The sequence below is a fragment of the Manihot esculenta genome, chromosome 2 (assembly GCF_001659605.2).
Source record: "Manihot esculenta cultivar AM560-2 chromosome 2, M.esculenta_v8, whole genome shotgun sequence".
NCBI lineage: Eukaryota > Viridiplantae > Streptophyta > Magnoliopsida > Malpighiales > Euphorbiaceae > Manihot > Manihot esculenta.
This window is the reverse complement of record NC_035162.2, coordinates 25875785-25899537: the sequence shown is the minus strand read 5'-3', so window position 1 is coordinate 25899537 and position 23753 is coordinate 25875785. Positions and strand designations below refer to the sequence as shown.

The 23753-nt window shown below is 33.4% G+C and overlaps 1 protein-coding gene across 1 annotated transcript; it reads left to right on the top strand.

Moving 5' to 3' along the window:
* Window positions 1-4605: 4605 nt before the first annotated feature.
* On the top strand, window positions 4606-12870 carry LOC110625476 (U2 small nuclear ribonucleoprotein B'' 2). Its single transcript, XM_021771078.2, has 5 exons — window positions 4606-4765; window positions 5305-5477; window positions 11228-11324; window positions 11892-11971; window positions 12365-12870. Exons 1-5 carry the CDS (start codon window positions 4693-4695, stop codon window positions 12641-12643), a joined length of 702 nt encoding a protein of 233 aa, XP_021626770.1. The 5' UTR covers window positions 4606-4692; the 3' UTR covers window positions 12644-12870.
* The last annotated feature ends 10883 nt before the right edge of the window (window positions 12871-23753 follow it).

The following is a 23753-nucleotide window of genomic DNA, read 5'->3' as shown; positions in this document are numbered from 1 at the left end:
CTCATGCCACTGCCTAATCCCAGACCTGCTTTAATCTTGTTCCAGAACTTATTCTTCCTCGACTTCTGAGTGGAACCACTCCACTTCTTCCCACTGGAAGTTGCTGCACCCTGTGAAGAGGGATCTGACTTACCCCTACCTGGGGTCTTAGAACCTGAGGACTGTGCCGGCTGCTGTTTCACTGTACCCTGTATAATGGCACTAGCCTCCATCCTCCGTGCTAAATCCACCACGGTGTGGAAACTCTCCCTCTCGGCTGCATGGATCAAGGAGGAATACCTGGAATGCAGTTTCATCGCATACCTCCTAGCCTTTTTCTGTTCAGTATCATAGGCCTGTCCTGCATACCGCAGCAACTCCAGAAACCTGTCAGTAAACTCATCAATACTCATATCCTCTGTCTGCTTGAGCTGCTCAAACTCTATCATCTTTAGCTCTTTTGAACTATCTGGGAATGCCCATCCGGCAAACTCATTAGCGAACTCCTCCCAAGACATGTTATCCAACCTAGGGTCCACATAGACGCCAAACCATTCCTTCGCCTTCTTACATTTTAAAGTGAACCCTGCCATCTGAATGGCTCTGGTATCATCTGCCCCTAGCTCATCTGCTATCATCTTGACTGCTTTAATGTACTCAAACGGATCATCGCCGGATTGATACTTAGGAGCATCTAACTTTAGGTAATCAGTCATCTTTACCTTGCTCCTCGCAGATGGGCCAGGTTGAGGTGTTTGGATAACTGGGGCTTCTGGTTGTACCACTGGTGGTGGTGGTGGAGGTGCAGAACTTTCTGGTGTAGAGTAGGCTGGACTGGGGTAAAAAGGCGAGGGTGGATACATGGGATATGGTGGATATGGGGGGTAATACGGTGGATAAGGCATATATGTGGGATATGGGTGAAAACTCGGATGATCCGATGTACCTCCCATCGAATATCCTGGGCCCTGTGGGTAGGGCTGATAGTGGGGTGGATAACCATACCCCGAGGCCTGACCGCCTCCCTGTGATGATCCCACATCCTCCTCTGTAGTGCCAACACCTAACCCTCCATCCCTTCTTGGATCCACATCCATCTCTTCCCTTGTATCACTAGATCTTCTTCTCTGTTCTGTCTCCCTCCTGCCTTCATCAAAAGACCTTCTAGGGTCCCTTGATGATCTTTCTCTGCCTGCCCTTTGGGACATAGCTCTTGGCAAAGCAGGGGGACGCCCTTCCATACCCTCATTCTCGGGCGGAGCTCCAGTCAATCTAGCTGATCGACGGGTTCCTCTCATCTTAGCTTCTGAAAACATAACATGAACTTTAGCATCATAGGATCCATGTAACAACATGACCCTCAACTCATAGCATAGCATATCATAGCATAGCATAGCATATCATAGCATATCATGAAATGCACATGCATAAAATCATGGCATTACACATCAAGACAGGACTCAACATCCTATCCTAGTGGACATGATCTTCCTATTGTGCTTGCCCTCTAAAACAACCTCTTTCCGATGTGAGATATCTCTAAGCCCTGAGCATCTTAGCTCAGCACACCGTACTCTAGAGGCCCTATGCTCTGATACCAATCTGTAACAGCCCGCTTACCGGACCATCACCGGCACTAGGATCCAGATCGGCTTAAGGCCGCCGGGACCCGTAGTAAGCCTACTGTTAACTCTGTGTACCTGATAAATCCCATACATGATCACACTTAAACTTAAAACTGTTACGTACTCGTCTCTATTATTGTTTTCTTTTTTCTTTCTTTGCTTGACTATCTTTTCTTTTCTTGAAACTTTTCTCATCAACTAAGCCTGGACTATGCATGCTCTGTCTGTATGCACTCGAAGAGTGATACCTGCTATGGTACCATACAGTAACTACAGAGATAGAAATACTACCATGCACCAAGCCTAGCTCATCATACATTATCTCAATCATAAAAGGATCATGTTCAAAGGGATAAACATACACTAGGGCCAAGCACAATACTCTAATACTCTATATAACTTGCTTTTACATCATTTCTATACATTACATAAACTCTGTACTGTACATCATTATCATGTCCACTATTCTATACTATTACATATGCCTTTACCCTTGCTTTCTCTTTCTCTTTCTCTTCTCTGAGGCCCTGAAAAATGGGGTTAGGGAGAGGGATGAGCTGCTAAAGCCCAGTGAGCGGAATCTATAAAAAATCACAGTTAAAACATGCTATCATATGATGCATCACTGCACAAACATTTCACATCTCGGATTGGACATGATCCCAAAACTCCCTCTGTCAGTGCCCGGCTCCCAAAGGAGCTCACACAGGTCTTTCACTAACTACTCATGGTGCCCGACCCTATAAGGGCTCTCACAGGACTCATCCAAGGTAAATGCCCGGCCCCAAAGGAGCTCACACAGGACATACGATAATGACAGACTTATGGGCTATTGAGATCGCCTCGGTCCAATCCACATATACAAGTAATAATGCAATGCATCAATTTGATGAATACTAATGCAAAGCATCCTACATAAACATGGCATTAATGATGCATGAATCATGCTAAAACAATTCTTAACTTTGAAAATAAAGTTCTGTTCCACTCACCTCTGTCAACTGCTGGGCAGTCTCTGTAACTCTAACTCTGTGGGCCTCCTTGGTCTCTCGGGTCCGCACCTACACAGGTGGACTCAAATGAGGACCAAACTTACGTAAACATAACTCTTAATATCTCCCCAAAACCCCTCTAAAACATCATAGGCATGCATGGAAAAATGGGCAAAAGAAGGCTGGACTGGGCACTTTCGGCGGCTGGTTCGGCGGCCGAAACCTCCCTCCAGAGACGAAACTCATGCATGTTCGGCGGCACCTTCGGCGGCCGAAAGTCTCGTCCAGAGACGAAACTCATGCACTTTCGGCGGCCGAACTCCCTCTTTCGGCGGCCGAAAGTCTCTTTCTCACCCAAAAGCCTAGCTTTCGGGGGCAAGGTTTGGCAGCCGAAACTGCCTCCACAAGGGGTTCGGCGGCCGAACCTTGCTTCGGCGGCCGAACCTGGATTCTCCAGAAAGGCAGAATCCCGACCCAACTCAGGGTTCCAGCCTCCAAAAACCTATAAAACACCCATAACATGCATACCAACACTTCTCAACTAGCACATAACATATCTCATGCATATAGGGGCCTAAAACTAGCTCAAACCCCAAAAACAACATCAAATAGCATATGCTCAACATATGCTCAACTCAAAGCTCCACCAACAACTAACCCATAAAACTCTTTAAAAACGCTTAAAACTTACTGTAAACATAAGGGGAGGTGAGGATCCATGCTTACCTCTTGAAGAACGAGAGGATTGCTGGTCCAAACTTGGAGATGTGGTGGAAAACTACTCAAAGTCTCCAAGTTGCTCAACTTTGCTTCCTTTTGCTCAAATCTCTAAAACAAAGCTAAAAACATGTTAAAACATGCAAGATTTGAGGAAAACATGAGAAATCACACCAAGGAGAGCTTGAACCTACCTTTGACCCAAAAAACAGAGTGTTTAACACTCAAGTCTCGGGCAAAGGGGCTTTTGTGGTGGCCAACCGACTCTTCCTTCGGCGGCCTAACGTGCATGCAAAACCATGCAACTTTCGGCGGCCGAACTTCACCTTCGGCGGCCGAACCTGGCTTTTGTCCCCTTGGCCTTTTCATTTCAAAACTCAATTTTCTTTACTCAAAACATGCAAACATGATAAAAACACTTAAAAAAACATCTTAAAAACCTTTCTTATACCCTTAGGGCAAGCTCCGACATCCTCGAATCCCGACTTCCAACGGAAAATCCGCCGGAACGTTTCCGGAACGTAGGAATTCCGATATCGGGGTCTAGCCGGGTATTACAATGCTAGATTTGGGAAAAAAATTATTATTGTTTTTAAAATTAAAAGGATTATATGATTCACTAAACTATAGCAACTAAAATATGGATGTAAACATGTAGGGTACCTGTGAAAATTAAACTCTCCAAATCCGAACTCGATTTATATTAGTAATATTTGAATCCGTTTCGAATCCGATTAAAAATTAATTTAAACTATCTGAATCCATCCCAAACCCGATTATTATTATTCGAATAAAACCCGAACCCGTTTAATCTTATATATTTTAATTAATAATTTATATAAAAATATTTTTCATTAATAATTTTCATTTAAAAAATCTAATATTTCTAAAAAATATTTAAATTTAAATTTTTAAATAAAAATATATAAAAAATTTATAACTATTATTATAAAATATATTTTTTATATTAAATTAATTATTTATATAAACGGATTCGGACAGTCAATACCGTGTACATAAAACTCGAATCCGATTCAAATTCGCAATGGGTATTATTTTTAAAATTTAAATTCATCTTAAATCCGATTATAAGTATCCAAATTCATTTTATTAGGATTCGATTGGATGAATATCTAAAAATACTCGATCTGTTCCATCTCTAAACTAAAATAATTTATCCATAATAATTCACCATATCGAGCAACTACACGGGCTGAGCTGAAGTTGCGGACTTAGGCTCAAGAAACTAGGTTTCTTTTGCAGGCCCACAATATATAGCTAGGGTTCAATCACGCGATTTCAAACTCTCTTCCTCCTTCCTCCTTCCCTATCGGTCGAAAATAGACACAGCCCAAGCGCAGGGTCATCTCATAGAGACGATGATAACTGGGGATATACCTCCGAACCAAACCATATACATTAAGAACCTCAATGAGAAGGTCAAGAAAGAAGGTAACGCTAGCCCTTTTCCTGTTTGCGTTCTAACTGTGTTTGGTTGCCCAGAAAACTAATCAAAGTAATTGAAAGTTAACTTTTACAGTGGATTTTACTTTTTTCTTTGTTTGATGTAATATGTAACTCGTCTTAAATTTGCTGAAAATGGTTGTAATTTTTTATTAGTTACTGGTTATGCAAATTAATCAGAGATTTGAGCTTTGGATGTTGTTAAGTTTCTTAAATGTTTCAAGTTTTCCAGGCTTATGGTGGTTTTTGCTGTTGTTTTTTGGGAAATAGTTAAAAAAGTTTTAAATTGCTTAAGGGGGAGAATTAATAATTTGGTTTTGTTGCTGAGCCTTGGTTTGTTGCTGAGCCATGGTTCTGCTTTTCCAATATTAATGAAAGAGGTTATTGAGTCACTGTTTACTAGCATTAGAAAATGTTGAAACTATGTGGGTTTTGTAGATCCTGAATTGGATGGGTGGTCTGTTTGTGGCTGCATCTTGTACCAATTAGTAAGAACACTGAAAATAGTTCGTCTTCTTCTTTAACAGAATTAAAGAGATCACTTTATTGTCTATTCTCCCAATACGGAAGGATTTTGGATGTTGTTGCCTTGAAGACACCCAAGCTTCGAGGGCAAGCTTGGGTTTGTTTCAGTGAAGTGATGGCTGCCAGTAATGCAGTACGGCAAATGCAGGGATTTCCATTTTATGACAAACCTATGGTACATCTCAGGAAGCTCACTTAACTACTTTTCGTGTGATCCATGCATGCACTTGGATATGTTGTATGTACATATATTATGTTTTGCTAATTTAAATATATTTTCTTATTTTCTAATTATTAGTTAAAACTTATTTTTTAAACTATATTATTGCCTTTGTGTTTGAGCCTCTTTGAATATTACTAGGAGTTGACCATAAACCGTATTATTATTAGTAGCCTTCTTTACATAATCAAAATTGTATGACAAAAGGCTATTGTACTACTTATTATTTATATATATGTGTGTGTTTTAAAAAATGGGTAAATGTTATAGATGGTTTCTAAACTTAGGATGTGATATTAAGGTACATCAATTTCAACTTGTAACATAAAAGTATTTGATTGTGCGGTTCTCGAAACCGGTCAAAAATAATCTTTTTTGTTATCTACAATTTTACAACTGTAGATAGTGGTAAAAAGATCGAATCCATAAGGAATTGATACTTGCCTATTTTTCTATCAATAACCAAATAAAGAAATAGACAACAAGAGTAAAATGGGGGGTTTTGAAGTTTGATGACTAAACTAGATTTAAAGGCAATAAAGTAGAACAAATAATAAAGTAAAGAAAAGTTAATAATGAGAAAGGTCTAGTTGAAGAGTTGGATCCACTTCAGTTGTTGGGATTGATCATTGACACTTGTGTTATTTTATTTGACTCAATAAATTAGTTATAGGGGTGGAAGACGCTACCCAAACATATGGTGATATTGCTGGATTATGCAATCTCCTTGGTTTTTACACCAAGAGTTACTTGTGTTTGAATAATTCAAGTAATTACTGATTTAAACTACCCAAAGTAACAAATTTTCACTTTGCAATCAAGAATCAATGGGCCCTATTGATCTAAACAACAAAGTAACAATAGAATTAAGCATGAAATTGTATAAATATTGATAAATAAAAGATGAACATCATAGGTTCAGATCTCCCAATCCATTAACAAACTGAAGTTTCACCTAATCTTCAACTAGAAAAAGGGGTTTCAGCCACTCATGACTGAAACTAACATAAAAATCAAAGAAAGAAAGCAAGAATGGCCAATCGGGCCGGCTGGGCGACTGCTGGTGTGATGATCTCCTCGAAAATTCGATTCTTCTTTTGTTGCTGGTTTGGCTCTCTATTTATATCTGAATGTGCAGCCCTAGTTTCCTTGATTTGATGGAGTTTTTTTCCATTTTGGAGTTGGATCTCTTGAGTCCCCTTGAGATTTAGCTTCCTTGACGGGCAGGATACTGTGTTGAGCTGTCCTTGTGAGTTGCTGAGTTGTCTTCAAATGTTTGGGATAGAATAGACTTCTTGAAAGTTTGAATTTTAAGTTTCCCAGCTTTTCTGCTGTCTTCTGTTGCAAAGTCTGTTTGCCCGACTGTTTGGGCAAACAGCCGGTCAAACAGTCTGTTTTGTGCTGTCTGTCATTCTGCCTTTGTTCTGCGGGATTTGTTTGTCTAGTTTGTTTGGGCAAACAACTGGTCAAACAACAAGTTTGCGCTATTCTCCATTCTTCTCCCAATTCAGCTGCAGCTTGGTTTGGGTACACTGATTTGGGCAAACCAGGCTTGATCTCTCCCATTCTCTTTGGGTGGTTTTTAGGCCTCTTTTTCACCAAATCACCATTTTACACCATTTTCTGCAAAAGAAGATCAAAACCACAGAATTAGATAGAAAATGTGTAAATTAACATCAAGAATAACATGAAAAATGGGCCTAAATTTGGTTTGATTAGTATTTGATCTTTAATTTAAGGCTAATCGGATAACAAAACCCCAACGTGTATTTGTTTTGCATTTTAATTCAAACATTATAATGTTGGAATAAGGTTCAACCTTTTCATTTGGGTGTACTATTAGCCAAATTTTAAAATCAACGTAAAAAATTCAGCATTTAAATTCATTTTTTGTACACATAACATGCCATGTGCAATATCTATTTATTATAATGACATACCATACATATAAACGTTAAACTTCACATGTTGATTTCAGAATTTGGCTACAGTTGCACCTAAATGAAAAAGGTTTGGGTATTTATTGTTCAACATTAGAACATTTTGATTAAAATACAAAACATTTAAGTGTTAGGCCTTTATTGTCCAATTGACCTTAATTTAATTAACGTAAGTGTCTTTTTCACCTTAAATAACTTACTTTTTGGTTGTAAAGCTAACATAATCTTGTTATTTTTTGGAGTAAATTGTAATTTAGTTCCCATTGTTTAGTGAAATCTCTACCTTAATCTATGTATTTTTAAAACCTATTGTTATGGATGCTGGATAGACCAAATCCATTCTTCAACAAAGTCCAAACATTGAAGAAGTCTCTTCAAAATCAATTAATCTTCATTATTATTAATCTTTATTATTGTTTAGATTAGGATGAATTTCTTTTTATTATTATTTTAAATTAGGATAAATTTTTTGGTTACTGTCTAGTACTATAGGACATTTAATTTGTTAGGATTTCTTATGCTATTATATGACCCTTTTTATATATGTCATATGGGGTTCAAGAGTAATAAAATAAGTAGATTAATTACAAACACATTTGAGATTTAAAAGACTAATTAATGAGTTTGAAGTGTTAAGAGTTCCATCTAATGAGCTCCTTTCTTGTCTATTGTTCCGGGGCGTGATCTGTGACCTAAGACCTTAACAAATTAGTATCAAGGGATTGGTGGAGCCTTTTTGGTGGATAGTGTACGTCAGACCCCAGTCACGGGTCTGTAACTTGAAGAATGGGTACTGATTAGGGCCGATCATTATTCATTTGGAACTGAAAAAACTAATCAAATTGATCTGATCCAGTAATTCGGTTCGTTTTCAAAATAAATCAGTTTGGGGTTTGGTTTGATTTTTAAAATGTTCAGTCTAATTTGTTCTATTTGGTTTTAGGAAAAAAATTCAGCTAAATGGAACTGAACTGATGTTTGCTATATGCTGCATTTTGATGATTTTTATCTTAGGTCTTATTTGATGAGAGGTTGAGAGCTTTCTGTTATCGTCCCATTTGACAATTCTTGCATTTTTCTCCCAAGTTCCTAAGTTATCGTCCAATGCTCATTGTTGCACCCTCTTTCACAGCTGGGTCTCGAACCTGAAGTTCCTTTCTCCTTCCTCCCTTGGCAGGTCACGTCGAAATCCTTCTCCCAACTCAGAAGAAATCTGTTTACAACAGTCTGGATAGCCAGTCCCCTGCAGTTCATCAATATTGTTGAATATTGTAGATTCAAGAGTAGTTGCCTTGTGTTCTGCCCCTCTAGAATCATCAATTCATCAGTCCCATTTGATACTGTTGATTGTTGCTGTTAGTATCTGGATTTCTTGTTTCTCTGTCAATCATGATAGAAGTCTTCCTTCAGCCTTCATTGTAGGCTCAAGAAGAATTTGCAGTGGACTAGCTTGTCCTTTTGATGAATGGGTTTTTCAGTTCCCTTTAACAATGAGAGGTTCTTGATCTTCAGATCTTTTTGATGCGCTAGAGGGGTTTTGTTAATATGATTAGTTTTCTTGATTTTTGTTGAATTTTGTTCTCAAATCTTCGTATCTTGTTCTTGAATTTTTGTTATTGGTGATGAGAGATTCTTATGATGAATATTATTGAATTTCTTGATGGGTTGTTTCATTTTTGTGGGTTTTAACTAGTTATTCATTGAGTGTTGTTCAAATTTTGATAAGTTTGAACCCGAAATGATATTGTTTGCCCCTTGGCCATTGCATTCAATATTGAGAATATTGATTGGGAAATTTGGTTGAAAATTCGATATAATGAATTGAATCAAATGAAAAATTGAATTTTGGTTTGGCTCGATTCGGTTTACTCATTACTTTAGTTTGGTTTGGTGAACTTCAGTTTTGGTGTTTTTGGTTCAATTTCATTTGAAAACCAAACGACCAATTGCACACCTAGTATTGATCCCTTTTCTTTCTCAGGCTATTAGTGGCACCAAACACAATTACATCTTATTTTTTGGCTTTGATATCATAAAGATTAAGAAGCAGAAGAGAGACTTGTGTAAAAGAGAAGCTTTGTTCCAAAAAAAAAAAAAGAGAGGCTTGATTCCCTTAAGCTGATTGTTAATTTATAGGATTTACAAAATAGGAAGATATACAAGATAATATTTACAACTACTAATTAAGCTGATTGGTATCTTAATTTTAGCAACTAATCAAACTAATTATATCAAGTATCTTAACTAAGGTAATTATACGTTCCTTTTCAAAATTTAGAGAGTGAATATAAAATTTATTTATAAATGAGGTAATATATAAACGGATAAGATTAAGAATGATTGCTCGTGTTAGAGAGTGCACATATCACACAATGGGGACAAAATAAGAGGGTTGATTAATGTGGTTTTGTCATGCCCAATAAAGTATTGAATGCCTCAGACATAAAGGGTTGTAAACTAGTGGTGAAGTGAGTGAGAAGGGAAAGTAGAAAGCCTAAGATGTAGTGGAGGGAATTAGTGTAAAGAAATTTTCAATTTATGGATATGAATGCAAGGTTGGTTTATGAGCTAAATAGCAAGAAGAATCTCTAGTAGGGGTGGTAATTTAGGTTGGCAGGTTGTGTTCATGTTGACGTGAATTTGACCCTAATATGATTAAGGGTCGATACAAACACAATGCGATTAATGAATCATGTAAAAAATCAGAACACTAACATGACAATTTTATTATACGGATTATATTACATGACACAATTAATTTAATCGTATTGGGTTAAGATGGTACGACACGGTTCATCTATAACACAATTTGATATGAATAAATCTATTAACACGCTTTAACATGATAAATCTATTAAGATGAAACACAATTCGATACATTTAACACGTTTTGACGCGAATCAATATTACTTATTTGACACATTTTTATACAAATTTAATATTTTTAAGATTTATAAAATGGTATATTATTATGAAATTTAATATATTTATTTTAACTTCCATAAATTTAATAATATATAAAAATATGAAATTATTTATTTAACATTAAAGAAAGTGAAATTACAATATTTAACAAATTAATATTTTAACAAAAAAAATTTACTAGAGAATATAATATTTAATTTATTATGTAAATACATAAATTAAATAAATTTTAATAAACAAAATAGAAACCAACTATAAAATTATACTTATCTATATTGGATAATTTATCTTATTTAATAATATAATTATGGGTTGGCGGGTCACAAGTTGACACATTATGCGTGTCATAAATGTATCAAATCAGATTAGTGGGTCAACCCTATTGGCGTGTCATAAATGGGTTGACATGATTTTACAAGAACATGAATAAGCCCAATTCTAACCTTTTATTGTTTGTGTTGTGTTTCTAAGTTGTGTCTAAAACTGTCACATCTAACCCTAATCTACATAGCTGACTTTAACAAGTTTGAGATTAAAATCTAGTTACTATAGTTGTCATTGGGTGAACGTGTAGACGTATACAAAGAAAATTTTGAAACGATTGAGAGGCATATAAAAGGATTTTTTATTCCATTTCTTTTTGGGGTGCTTGGAATGAGGGGGAGGGAGAATGGGGTTATAGGATATATTTGTAAATAAGTAAAGTATACATGTGAAAGTATAAGCTTTACAAAATTTTGGGGTGATGGTTTCAATTAAGATCTTATTGCTCTTTTTATTTCTGTACTCTTGTTTATCATAAGATGCTTAGTTTAACTATATGCAATTGACTTCATGCAGCGGATCCAGTATGCAAAAACAAAGTCTGATTGCCTCGTAGAGGCAGAAGGAAACTGGGATCCTAATGCAAAAAAGAAGAAGAAGCAAGAAGAAAAAGGTATTAGAAGTCAATTATCAGTTCTGTACTTCATTAACATTTTCAATTTTGTACATTAGTATTATGTTAAATAGCTGTCAGTTCCTTAACTCGAGTTTGGAACATAAAGTTATGAACTTTTGGCTGTGAATTGTTTGTGTTTATTTCGTTGTAGGAAGATATTCAAAAGGATTCATATTAGAATGAGTGAGAAAATGTACTTGATTAGGGAAATGATGAGTAATACTGTACTGTTGTGCATATTAGTGACTAGAATTTTCCAGTCAGGCTGCATTATGAATTTATGGTTATTTGAACATATTTTTCTTGTAAAATGCTACATGCTTCTCACAGTTTATTGAGTTAGCAAGTGTCCTATTTCTATTTGCATCATAAAATAATAAATAGTTCATTAGTAAATGTAATTCCTTCAGTATATTATTTTAGAAAGATAGGCCATTACAAGAATAGAAACAATTACTGATCCCAGCAATATTTTGTTAATTCTCTTTTTCTCTTTTCCATTTTTATGATTTAACTGCTCTAGTATTTTGTTTCTTTTATTTGACATAAATTTTTCCTCTTCAGCTGAACGAAAGAGACTCGCTGAAGAAGCTCAACAATCTGCTACAGCTAATGGTACAACTACTGAGAGTAGCAGAGGCCCAGTAAGTTGGAGTTACAATATAGTTTTGCTTCACACTCCAAACCCCCCCCCCCCCCCTTTCTCTCTCTCTCTCTTCCTTCCTTTCTTTCTCTTCCACTTGCTAATTGCTGCCAGCATTTTCTTAAAAGTGACTAGGATGACTTGCGTAGGTGTCGGTTTTGCTCTCCAATCCTTTTCAGTATTTGAGTGGAAAGAACTTGGAATGATGATTGTTTGAATCTCTTCACATTAACAACTGATCTTTGTATCTTATTGTTGATCATTGTGATCAATATCATAGACACCATTAGAATTTTGTATCTACTATGATTAAACTGCGTCAGCTTTGAAAAAGAAGATCATGGACATGAATTCAGATACCTGACCAATCTATTGCCTCTTGTATGTCCTACAGGCTTCTTTCCGACAAGGAAACCGGGGTGAACAGGAAACAGCTCCACCAAACAATATATTGTTTATACAGAATTTGCCGTATGAAACTACTAGCATGATGTTGCAAGTGCTTTTCTCGCAATATCCAGGATTCAGGGAAGTCCGAATGATTGAAGCAAAGCCAGGTATTGCATTTGTAGAATATGAAGATGATGTGCAGTCCTCCATGGCCATGCAGGCCCTTCAGGGTTTCAAAATTACTCCTCAGAATCCGATGGCTATCACTTACGCCAAGAAGTAACCAACCCTTTTTTCTAGATGTTGTATTCTATTTCTTGCCTTTATTCAGTGCATTAGGACATGAGGATTGAGGAATTTCTTTCACATGGAGATTTTTAGAACTAAAGTATTATGATACAAATGAGAATATTCTCTTTGAAACCCAGATGCTGATCTGGATTTTGTATCAGCTTGGTTTTTTTGTTCACTTTCTTGTATGCAGAATTGGGTGGAGTATCCACTTATTCTCTTCCTTTTCTTTTTAAGCATCTGATTACTAGCCAGTTGAATCTGTAAACAGCCATGGTATTTTTCAAGTTCATTTGCCCAATACGTTGTTTAAACCCGTTGGGCGGTAGGCTATCAAAGTAAAAAAGCCTGCTGCGGCAGGCTTTGAATTTATTTTAAAAAACAAAAATTTGTTTTTATTGTTTTAAATTTTCTTTGATTATTATTATATTATAATAATATATTTATATTATATTAATTTAATAATATTATTTATAATATAATTTTTTATAATAATAAATATTTTAATTATTTTTCACAATATATTTTATTATTTTTAATATATTAATGATTAAATAGTCTCAATTATAAGTTTACTAATAAATAATTATTATATATTTTCATAACATTTTATTTATATTGTATAGATAATTATTAGAAAAAATATAGGGATACTAAAAAAAAATATTTCAAGTGTCATTATTAAGCATGTTGCAAATAATATTTAATTTTAGTGTTACAAAATTAAAATATAAAATATAATAAAATTTTATTTATTATAAAATTATAATATAAATATTTTATCATATTAGCTTGAAATTGTTTGAAGAAGCATTTAAGAATCAATAATAAAAAGAATTGCATAAAAAATATTTAGAATTATGAAATAATATTAATTGGACGTATACGTACTATACGAAAGCACTTAATTTATAATTTATGAAAGAGAAGATAAATTAATTAATTGATTAATATAAATATTTAAAATTATAAAAATTAAATTTAAAATTGATCTTTTATATAATATTAATTTTATAGTATTAATGTAATAATATTTTGGCAAATACTGGCGTCTAAGATGAGAAGATGTTGTGTGAATATGTTTTGAGTGTTTGGCCATTAAAATTAAAATTAAAATTAAAATTTTATTGTGTGATCGGTGGATAAATTGTATTCAGTATGTGAGATTGTTTTAGAGACATATTTTCATGCATTATTCAATGGCTATATCAATATGGTCTTCTTTTTGAACATACACCATATTGGATTTACAACACCTATAAAACTAGAGGAGTATATAGGTAATAATACTATAAGCTCAACAAACCCACACAAATTGAAGCAAACTAAATTCATACCAAAAAAAATCAAATCAAAACAAATTGAACAGAAAAAGCAAAACTAAATTGAAAGCTAAAACCGACTTGAACTGACAGCAGCAAGATTAATAGAATTGATAAAATATCGATACCGCCAATTCCATCATACCGACACAAATACTAAAATATGGTCGAAATTGAAAAGAAAAGAGCATCAACCACAAATAGGGACTCAAAATAACACAACACAACACACAGACGAGCAAAGCAAAGAAATAAAAGCGAAAAAAACAAATCCAAATAACCTTGGATGACATAGAATACAACACAAAAGAAAACAGTGAGATCCACGGTAAACAAACCTATGCAGCACCGACAGACCATCTAGGAGGACGACGCGGTAAAACTCGATGGGAGCGTTGGTCACCGGATATAGCGGTGCGGTCCTAAAATACTGACATCACGTATGCAAGAAAATCCATTTCAGAAGCCAATCAGAGCACTCCTCACAGGTCGAGAACGACATCCTCACAACAATATCCCACAAATTGTAAAACAAAAGAAAACTGCAATATTCAGTCCGACGAGAAAAAACCAAACGGATGATAAAGGAAGCAAATCAAATGTCAAAAAGGCCGCAAAAAGGCGAACAAGCTCAGACAAAAACAATGATAAAACATTGAATTGAATTAGCCTTTTAATTTTTTCAGATTTTGTAACACTAAAAATAATCTTCTCAATTTTCACAAATAATCTTTTCAATTTTATCAACAACATGCAGTAACACTACTACAAATAATTTTTTAGACTAATATTTTGAGATAAATAATAAATTTATTAATAATTTTTTTTATTCTTAATGATAAACTTTTTTAAATAAATATGCTTCTAATTATTAATTTTTGAGACAAATGTTAATTTGATTCTATTTTCCGTTTCTAATAATATTATATCATGTGTCCAATTCTTTAAGATTAATTTTATCGATATAAAAAATTTTAAATACGTTTTAATTTGTCACTGAAAATTTCATCTTTCCCATATAAAAAAGTATTACTAAGTAATTAAAGCAGAAATGAATTAATTGTACAATGTGTATATATTATGAAAAATTAAATAATAAAAGTTTTTTTTTAAATTTAAAAAACTAAACATGCAATGCAAATATATATATATTTCTATGACATTTTAATTGTATATATTAAAATAAACGTTCTAATTAAATTTGTATAATAAAGTTAACCTGAAATGTTCCAGTTCAAAAAAAAAAAAATAAAGTTAACCTGAAATGTTGGCAAATAAAATTTCAACTAATCACATATATATATATATATATATATAATAATAATAAATTTAAAATTCAAAAATTTTAGTTCTATCATATGACTACTTAAATTTATATCATAAGTAATGTTTTTAATTAAAATTATATTTTAAAAATTTATAAATTATAATAATTTTTAAAATAAATTTTGATATATTTTTAATTAATTTTAAGAATTGAAATATAAAATTAAGAATTATAAATTATAAATAAAAAACACTCAAACTTAATTTAATAATAAATGTATCTGAGTAATTTTACTCTTCCAATCATCGATCTTCACTTTAAAAAATAATAAAATAAAAAGAATCCATTGGAGTGAAGTCTGACATTTTATTTGCTTCCCCTAAAAAAGAAAAACGAAAAGAAAAGCCTCCTTCTTTTCCATTAAAAAGAAAAATAATTAGAAAAACAGGCCTCTTTATTTCATATTGGCAATTGCCAAGTCAATGGGGAGCATTTCTTTTTCATAGGTTATATTATTTATTTTCTATGAATAATATTTTAATTTAAGTTTTAAATTAAATTTAATGGTACTATAAAATAAAATAAAGATAAATAAAAATAATTAATAATTTGAAGAAATTAACATTAAAAGAAATATTATTAGACACAAATTTATTTGACTCGTAAAAATTTAAAATAAAAAAATTATTGTAAATTATTATTAGTCAATTTAATTTGTCTAAAAAGAAATAGTTTATTAAGTTATATAAAGAGGTAATATTTTATTTCAATAAATTTTTTTATAAATAAATATATCTAAAATTTAAATTAGGTTTAATTAGGAAAAGAAAGAAATGATTCTGTGAGACAAAATTTTATGATGAATTTGGGCATTCAAGTGGAGCCTCTGGTTTTTTAAAATCTTAGCAATGGTTACTGATTCTCATATCCAGAGGGAAGAAATGGGAATTTATTTATTTTTATATAAATGAATCTAATCTACTAGCCCCTCCAAAATTTTGTAAAATTATTTACTACTTATAATAAACTTTAACTTTTCATCAATTGGTTTTTATTTAATTTCTTCCTAAATAATTTAGGATATATATAATGTAATTATAATTGAAGTAACAAAATCAATTGGTTGTTATCAAATGAATATAAATGTTTCTCTAAATAGAATTTTGAAATTTCTATATTTATAAATTAAAACTTAATAACTTATTTTTAAAATTAAATGAAACTCAATCTAATAATTGCCTATCATACAATGTTATATTAATTTTTTCTATTCAAATGTTAAAAATCATTTTATTACATAAAACTAGCGATTTCATTTTTTTTTTTTTTATAAATTTCATATTTATTAGTTTGTTTTTGTCTGATTTACTTTACATTTTACTAATTTTTAATTTTCAAGGCTCTTTAATTTTAGTTGTTATTATTTTTTAAAATTTTATAATATTATTTCATATATTTAAGATCTACATATTTTTTTTAATTCTTTGAATTTTATACAAAAATTTGGTATAATACTGCTTTTACTTTTTAATGTAATAAATTATATTATAAAATTATAATCATATAATACTTATTTTATTATAAATTTTAATCAATAAAAATCTTATAATTTGATTTTTTTTTCTATTTTGATATATAATTACCAAACATATAAATTTAGTTATTTTAATACGATTGCTTTTAGTTTTTTTCAGTAACATTAAAATTTTTCATTTTTTTAGTATCAATTTAATTAATTTTTATATGATAATTAACTATAACTTTACTAATAATATGTTGTGTGTATTTTTTATAAATTTATTGATAATATTTTTATTATTAGAAAAAGTATAAAAAAATATCTTATAGTTTCATTAATTTTTCACTTTGAAATTATGGTTTAATTTTGTATTATAATATTAACTTGTGATATAAATTTCATACTAATCTAAAGTTTAGAAATTATTATTGTTTATAAATGATAAAATATTATAAATTATTATTTTAACATAAAATTGAATTATATACTTTAAAATAAATAACATATTATGAAGTAAGAATTGATGAAATTAACTGATACTTTTTTATATTTTATTATTACTTAATAAATAAATTATATATTTTATTTCTCATACTCTCATTTTGATTAGGTTAACATTTTAAAATTTATTGAAATTTTGGTTAATAAAAAATTTAATTAATTCACTGATTAAATACATGTTATTAAATGCCCCCTCAATAAAATTTTCAACTTCTCCCGCTGATAATTTTAGATGGTGGAAAAATTTTCACCAACAAGAGTATAAAAATAAAACTTCGACATATTTCTGTATATTATTTATAATAGTCGGTTTTAATTTATTTTATATAATTTAAATAAAAATTTTAAATTTAAATTTTTTTATCATGCAACTGATGTGTGAGTGGTTTTGCCTCAACCAATGGTTAAAGAAAGAGCAAAAAGAAAAATCATCTACACTAAAAAGAAAATATCTCTTTCTCCTCTCTTTTCTAGATCCTATTGTATGGATTGAGAAAACTCTCTATGCCTCTGAAAAAAAAAATATTCCTTCTTTTTTAAAAACTATTAATTATCAAAATAATTTAATGAGAAAATAAAAAATTTGTTTTCGATCTTTTTTCTCTGCTGGACTAGTTTTCTATGGATATCCGACTATCTATATGTGTCGGATGATCTCATGTGTTTGAATAAAAGACATCGGTGAATATACTATGTAACTGGATTATATGCATGGTTCATATGGTGATTATGCATTGGCCATGGTTCGTATGGTGATTATGCATAAATTATGTGATACAAAGTGAATTGTGTGTTGTTTATTTTATTTGAATTTTGAAAAATTTATGAATTTTCTAATAGATGTGTCCTCCACTTGTTACATATGTAGAAAGTTTCTTGAAACAATTCCTTATAGAACCAACTAGATGATCTTTATTTTTTAATTTTTTATTGACCTAGACCGTATATTTATATGAGACGTTAGTGGTGTGGCTCATCTCATGTGGTCCTTGAATTTGATTTCTGGTTGTTAGTCCAAGCCAATCTTCTCTACACTTCTCATGTTCATATTTTAGCTAAGAGTTATTATGATTTATTTAACAGTTATACATATTATGTTAGCTAAGAGATCAGTGAATGTTGTGTTACATATTCTAGTTACAACATTAATTCATTATCTAGTCCAAAAAGAGTGGGATCCTGTCTATCCTAGTTTTATTATTGTTTTATTACTTAATAATTTGTGTTGAAGGTTTTATTTTTCTTAAAAAAGATAACAAATACATATATTTTGTTAATTACAATTTGAAAATGGTTTTACATGATTTTGGAAATTGGCTTAATTTTTTCTTTTTAATTCTAAAACATCAGTATACTGAAACGATGAATGCAAATTATTTGATGTGAGTGCATTGGCTTGAGGCAAGCAAGTCATAGATGCAACAAGCCTTTTAGTGCCTTTGAAGTTTAACTTTCTATATTTTCATCTAAATTTGCTGTTTTTTTTTTTTTTGTTATATAAATAAGATTGCATTTATACTGTTCAAATGGGCTACATCAACCTACAATCAGCAGGCTAAGATCATATATCAAAGAAATAGAAGCCCAACCCAGATTGACCCATTGCCAACCCAACCCAAGAGACAGCGCCCAATGTTGTCTCGCATGCATCGACCCACCACTACTGATTGCACCGCACGACCACACTAGTGAGAGCAACAACAAACATGATATACCACTTAAAACTACCCAAACTAACTTGCAACAACCAAAATTGACGACATAAAGCAAGTAACAGGAACCCAATTGGACCAAGCCACGACAGTAGGAAACCGAAATAACAAACCATCACCCACCTCAAGATTACCACCCATAACAACAACCAGAACAATCATATAGAGACCTCTATATTCAATGCTAAAACTACTGAAAAAGGCTATTTCTTGGCATTTTTCAAGGAGCCATTTTAAGGAGCAAACTAGGTGCTTTTGGCGCCGATATTCACTAACCCATCACTGCTAATGGTTGATAAGTTAGAGTGTTGAGATGGGGGTAGTTTAGGATGTTATGAGGTGGTTGAATCTCATTAAGTAATGATTATGCAAAGGAAGTTTAGAGCATGTTCTGAGTCTAGAAAAGATTCCACATCATCTAATACTTGTTGTTTCTATGGTATGAAGTTTTCAAAATGGAAAAGCTTCTGTTGAAAGCTTTTCAGAAGCAAACGTATTTCAAGTTTTGAACAAGAGTGTCAAAGTAAAATGGGGTAGGCTCACTTTCAACGAGAAATTTGGCTATTGAAAATAGTGTTTCCACTTCTGAAAGCAAGTCTTGGCCTCTGAAAGTACTTTTGTGTACCATGCGTGTTTATCCATGTTATTGTGAGAATTGAGAATATTACTCATACATCCTCCACTTTTAAGGTAATATTTTCCACTCTTATACTTGTAATCCAAAGTTTATTTATTTTTTTAATTATTATTTTTTTGTAATTGCATGCATTTGTCTAATTCTTCTTGGGTTTTGTAAGAATCCTTGTTGTAGAAGATCAAAGAAAGGTTGATGATCTCTATTTGAGAAAGGGAGTCCTAAGGTAAAGTCCATAATTTTTTTTCCCTTTTATGTGCAATATTAGGTTTATTATGAATATGTGAAATGATGGGTTAAAGGTCCATTTTTCTTACTAAGTGTGGCAATTGGTTAATGATATGTAGATAAATGTATTAATAGCATGAGAGTTTATAGCAATGAGTGTGTTAAAATAGTAAAATGTTAAGACTTTACCTTGCATATGTGGATCAATAATCTAAAAAATGGTTTTTGATACTAGTGATCAAATGCTAATAATATGGTCTAGATTCTAATGGAATTAAGGATATGGTTTTGCATATACATGTTTCAAAGAAAGAATACATGTTATAAGAATTTCAAATACAATGCATAAGGATTTTAAAGCTTAGCGTGCTAAAACCAATTTGAGTTAGAGAAATTTATACTAATGCTATGGAGGTTTTAAATCTCAAGTTGGTTTTAAGAAAGTCTTAAGTTACAAATTATTCTATAAGCGTTGAAATTACATGTTTTTAAAGAATTTAGAGGGAGGAAAGGATTTTGATGTTAAATTGTTACAAGTTAACTTCATGTTTTACGGGTGATTTATTAAGAAGAAATGATTTATGGGCTTTCTCTTAATCTGAGAAATTTTGAGGTTGAATTTTTTTTTAATGGGAAAGAATGTAATACCCATCAAATTTTTGGTGTAGGATTCTTGATAATCAATATAATCTCTATAAGAATTTGAAATTTCAACTCAAAATTCTAACAAAGGTAGGGTAGTGATCATTTTATAAAATATTATATATTTAAAAATACTTGAAAAATTATCTATGTTTCTAAAAATTTTGAAAGAGTATTAAAATTTGAGTTTCTCATAAAATGAAGTTTTGGCCGTTTAAAGTGGGACTTTAGGTTGTCGAAAATCCCCTTGGCGGCAAAGGCAAATAAAAAGATTTTGGATGAAATGGAGGTTAAAATTCTCCATTTCTATTCTAGTGGTGAGTCCCTTTTCCATTCCTGTACTCTATTCTTCTATTTTATTTTATTCTTCTATTTTATTTTTTTTTTATATGTTTTGGGAGGATTATGGTTATTAGGAAATTATACAAAAAAAAAAAAGTCATCTCCTCTAACCATGACTCCTAGAGTTTTGCACATAGTGTAACGACCCCAAAATGGACCGTCACCGGCGCTAGGATTCAGGTCGGCTTAAGGCCGCCAGAACCCGTAGCAAGCCTGCTATACTCTCTGTGTACCTGTAAACCTCATACATGATCATACATTTTCTGTGAAAATAAAACTCTTTTCTGAACCAAGGCTTAACCTGTGCATGCACTATCTCTGTACTCTGTACTCATGTACTCTGTACTCTGTATCCCTGACTAGAGCTTGCTCTAGATGGGTTAACTCATACCTGTTAAGCCTGGTTTTCACATACAGGAAAACATATATACATATACAGATCATGTACAAAACATACATCACTAGGTCAAGCAACAACTATTACATCTCTTTAATAGTACATGTCCACTCTAAGCTATTACAGATCTCTTTACTTTTCCTGTACTCTGCTGGACTGTCCCTGTACACTGTACACTGAACCTGCAAAACTGGGATTAAGGGAGTGGGATGAGCTCTATAGCCCAGTGAGTAGAACAGTAAAACATCTCAGTAAAATATGATCTCATGGAATGCACCATATCACAGACAAGCCACATCAAGAGTAAACCTGTCACCACATAGTCCCAGTAACTCTGTGCCAAGGCGTAGAATCGAGCACCTGGTCTTCCTGTCATATATGTATATGTGTATATAACACCTCTGTACTTACCATTGCCAGGGCGTAGTCAAAGGCTCCTGGACTTTGCTATACCTGCCAGGGCGTAGTCAAAGGCTCCTGGACTTCCTGTCTGAGACTATTGGATCATTCAGTATTCACTCACATCACCAAATAACGATGCAATGCAACATATTCGTGTATACTAATGCAATCAACCTATGGCATAAACATGATGCATGAGATATGCTAAAAGCAGTTTGTGGTTCAATTAAAAGTCATCAGTTTAGTTCCACTCACCTCTGGCTATCTGGACTGACTGACTCTGCAGGCTCTGAACCTCTGGAGCAGTACTCACTGCTGCTCTCTCTGGTTCCTCTGGTCTGTACCTATACAGATGGACTCAAATGAGGGACCAAAACTAGCGTAAAAATAACTCCCCTAACTTCTCCAAGAATCCCCTTAAACTCACTCAACTATCCATGCAAAGCATGCAAAAAAAAGCTGGACAGGACACTTTCGGCGGCAGGTTCGGCGGCCGAATGTCCTCTCCAGAGACGAAACTCAAGCACCTTCGGCGGCACCTTCGGCGGCCGAATCCCCCAAACAGAGCCGAACATGCAAAACAGGCTGTAGCAGCCAAGCCACCATGCAAGAGGTTCGGCGGCCGAATGAACCTTCGGCTGCCGAACCTGAGTTCATCCAGAACTCAGCTTCAACGGCAAATCATCTCCTCCTTCCCTTCAATCTCTCCAAACATGCCTACCTCCTCTACTCAACTCACATATACTCAAGTATATGGTTACAGGGGTCCAAAACTATCTAATAACCCCAAACAACAAATCAAACATAACACATAATCATGTATACATGCATACATCATCAACACTCCCATTTAAAACCTAAACATGCATCTCTCTCTCCCCAACTCCCATAAAACCTTCAGAAAACACATAAACAGGTTCAAGAGCATTACTTACCTCATGTAACAAGAAGCTGAACACTCTGAACTAAGGAAAACGGACCAACTCTCCTCACACTCTCACACTCGCACACTCGCACAAACGGAGCTTTTTGCTTCAAAACATTCAAACCCTTGTGAGCGATCAAACACTCTGCATGAGCTGCTCAAACTTAGCAAATAAAGTATAGGAGACGTGGCCAACTTCTGGACATGATCTGGTGATAACACCTGTCCAAAATGCTGACTAAGGAATACAAAACTGCTGGCTAAGCAACTCAGCTTCGGCTGCCGAATCGCATGCAAAACCATGCAACATTCGGGGGCCGAACCTGAATTCGGAAGCCGAACATTGGGCACTTTCGGCGGCCGAACTTATCTTCGGCGGCCGAACTTGGCTGAAGTCGCCATGAACTATTTTCTCTTCAAAACTCAAAACTATCTAACTTACAAACCTTAAAACACATCATAACACGTAGAAAACAAGAATCAATCCCAGCACCCCGGATTCCACCAGACAACAGGAATTCCGGTGCCGGACTCTAGCCGGGTATTACATTCTCCCCTCCTTAAGAACATTCGTCCTCGGATGTTCCTAAAACACACAAAAACAAAACACAAGGAGGAAACTAACCTCAAAACAAATATGGATACTGCTGGAGCATAGACTCCCGCGTCTCCCATGTGCACTCTTCTAGATTATGGTGGTTCCATAGAACTTTCACCATCGGAATCTCCTTGTTCCTTAGCTGTCTGATCTGCGTGTCCAGAATCCGCACTGGCTGCTCTATATAGGTGAGATCCGTATGAATCTCCACCTCAGGCTCACTCAGAACCTGATTCGGATCTGACACAAACTGTCGTAGCATAGAAACATGAAATACCGGGTGAATTCTCTACATAGAAGCAGGTAAATCCAGCTTATACGACACATGTCCGATCCTCTGCAACACCTCAAAGGGTCCAATGTACCGTGGAGCTAATTTACCTTTCTTTCCAAAACGAACCACTCCTTTCATTGGAGACACTTTCAGCAATACCCAATTACCCTCTTGAAACTCTAACTGTTTTCTGCGAACGTCTGCATAACTTTTCTGTCTACTCTGAGCTGTTCTTATTCTCTCTCTAATCATGGGCACCATTCTACTGGTAATGTCTACTAACTCTGGCCCTGCAAGAGCTTTTTCTCCTACCTCTTCCCAGCAAACAGGTGATCTGCA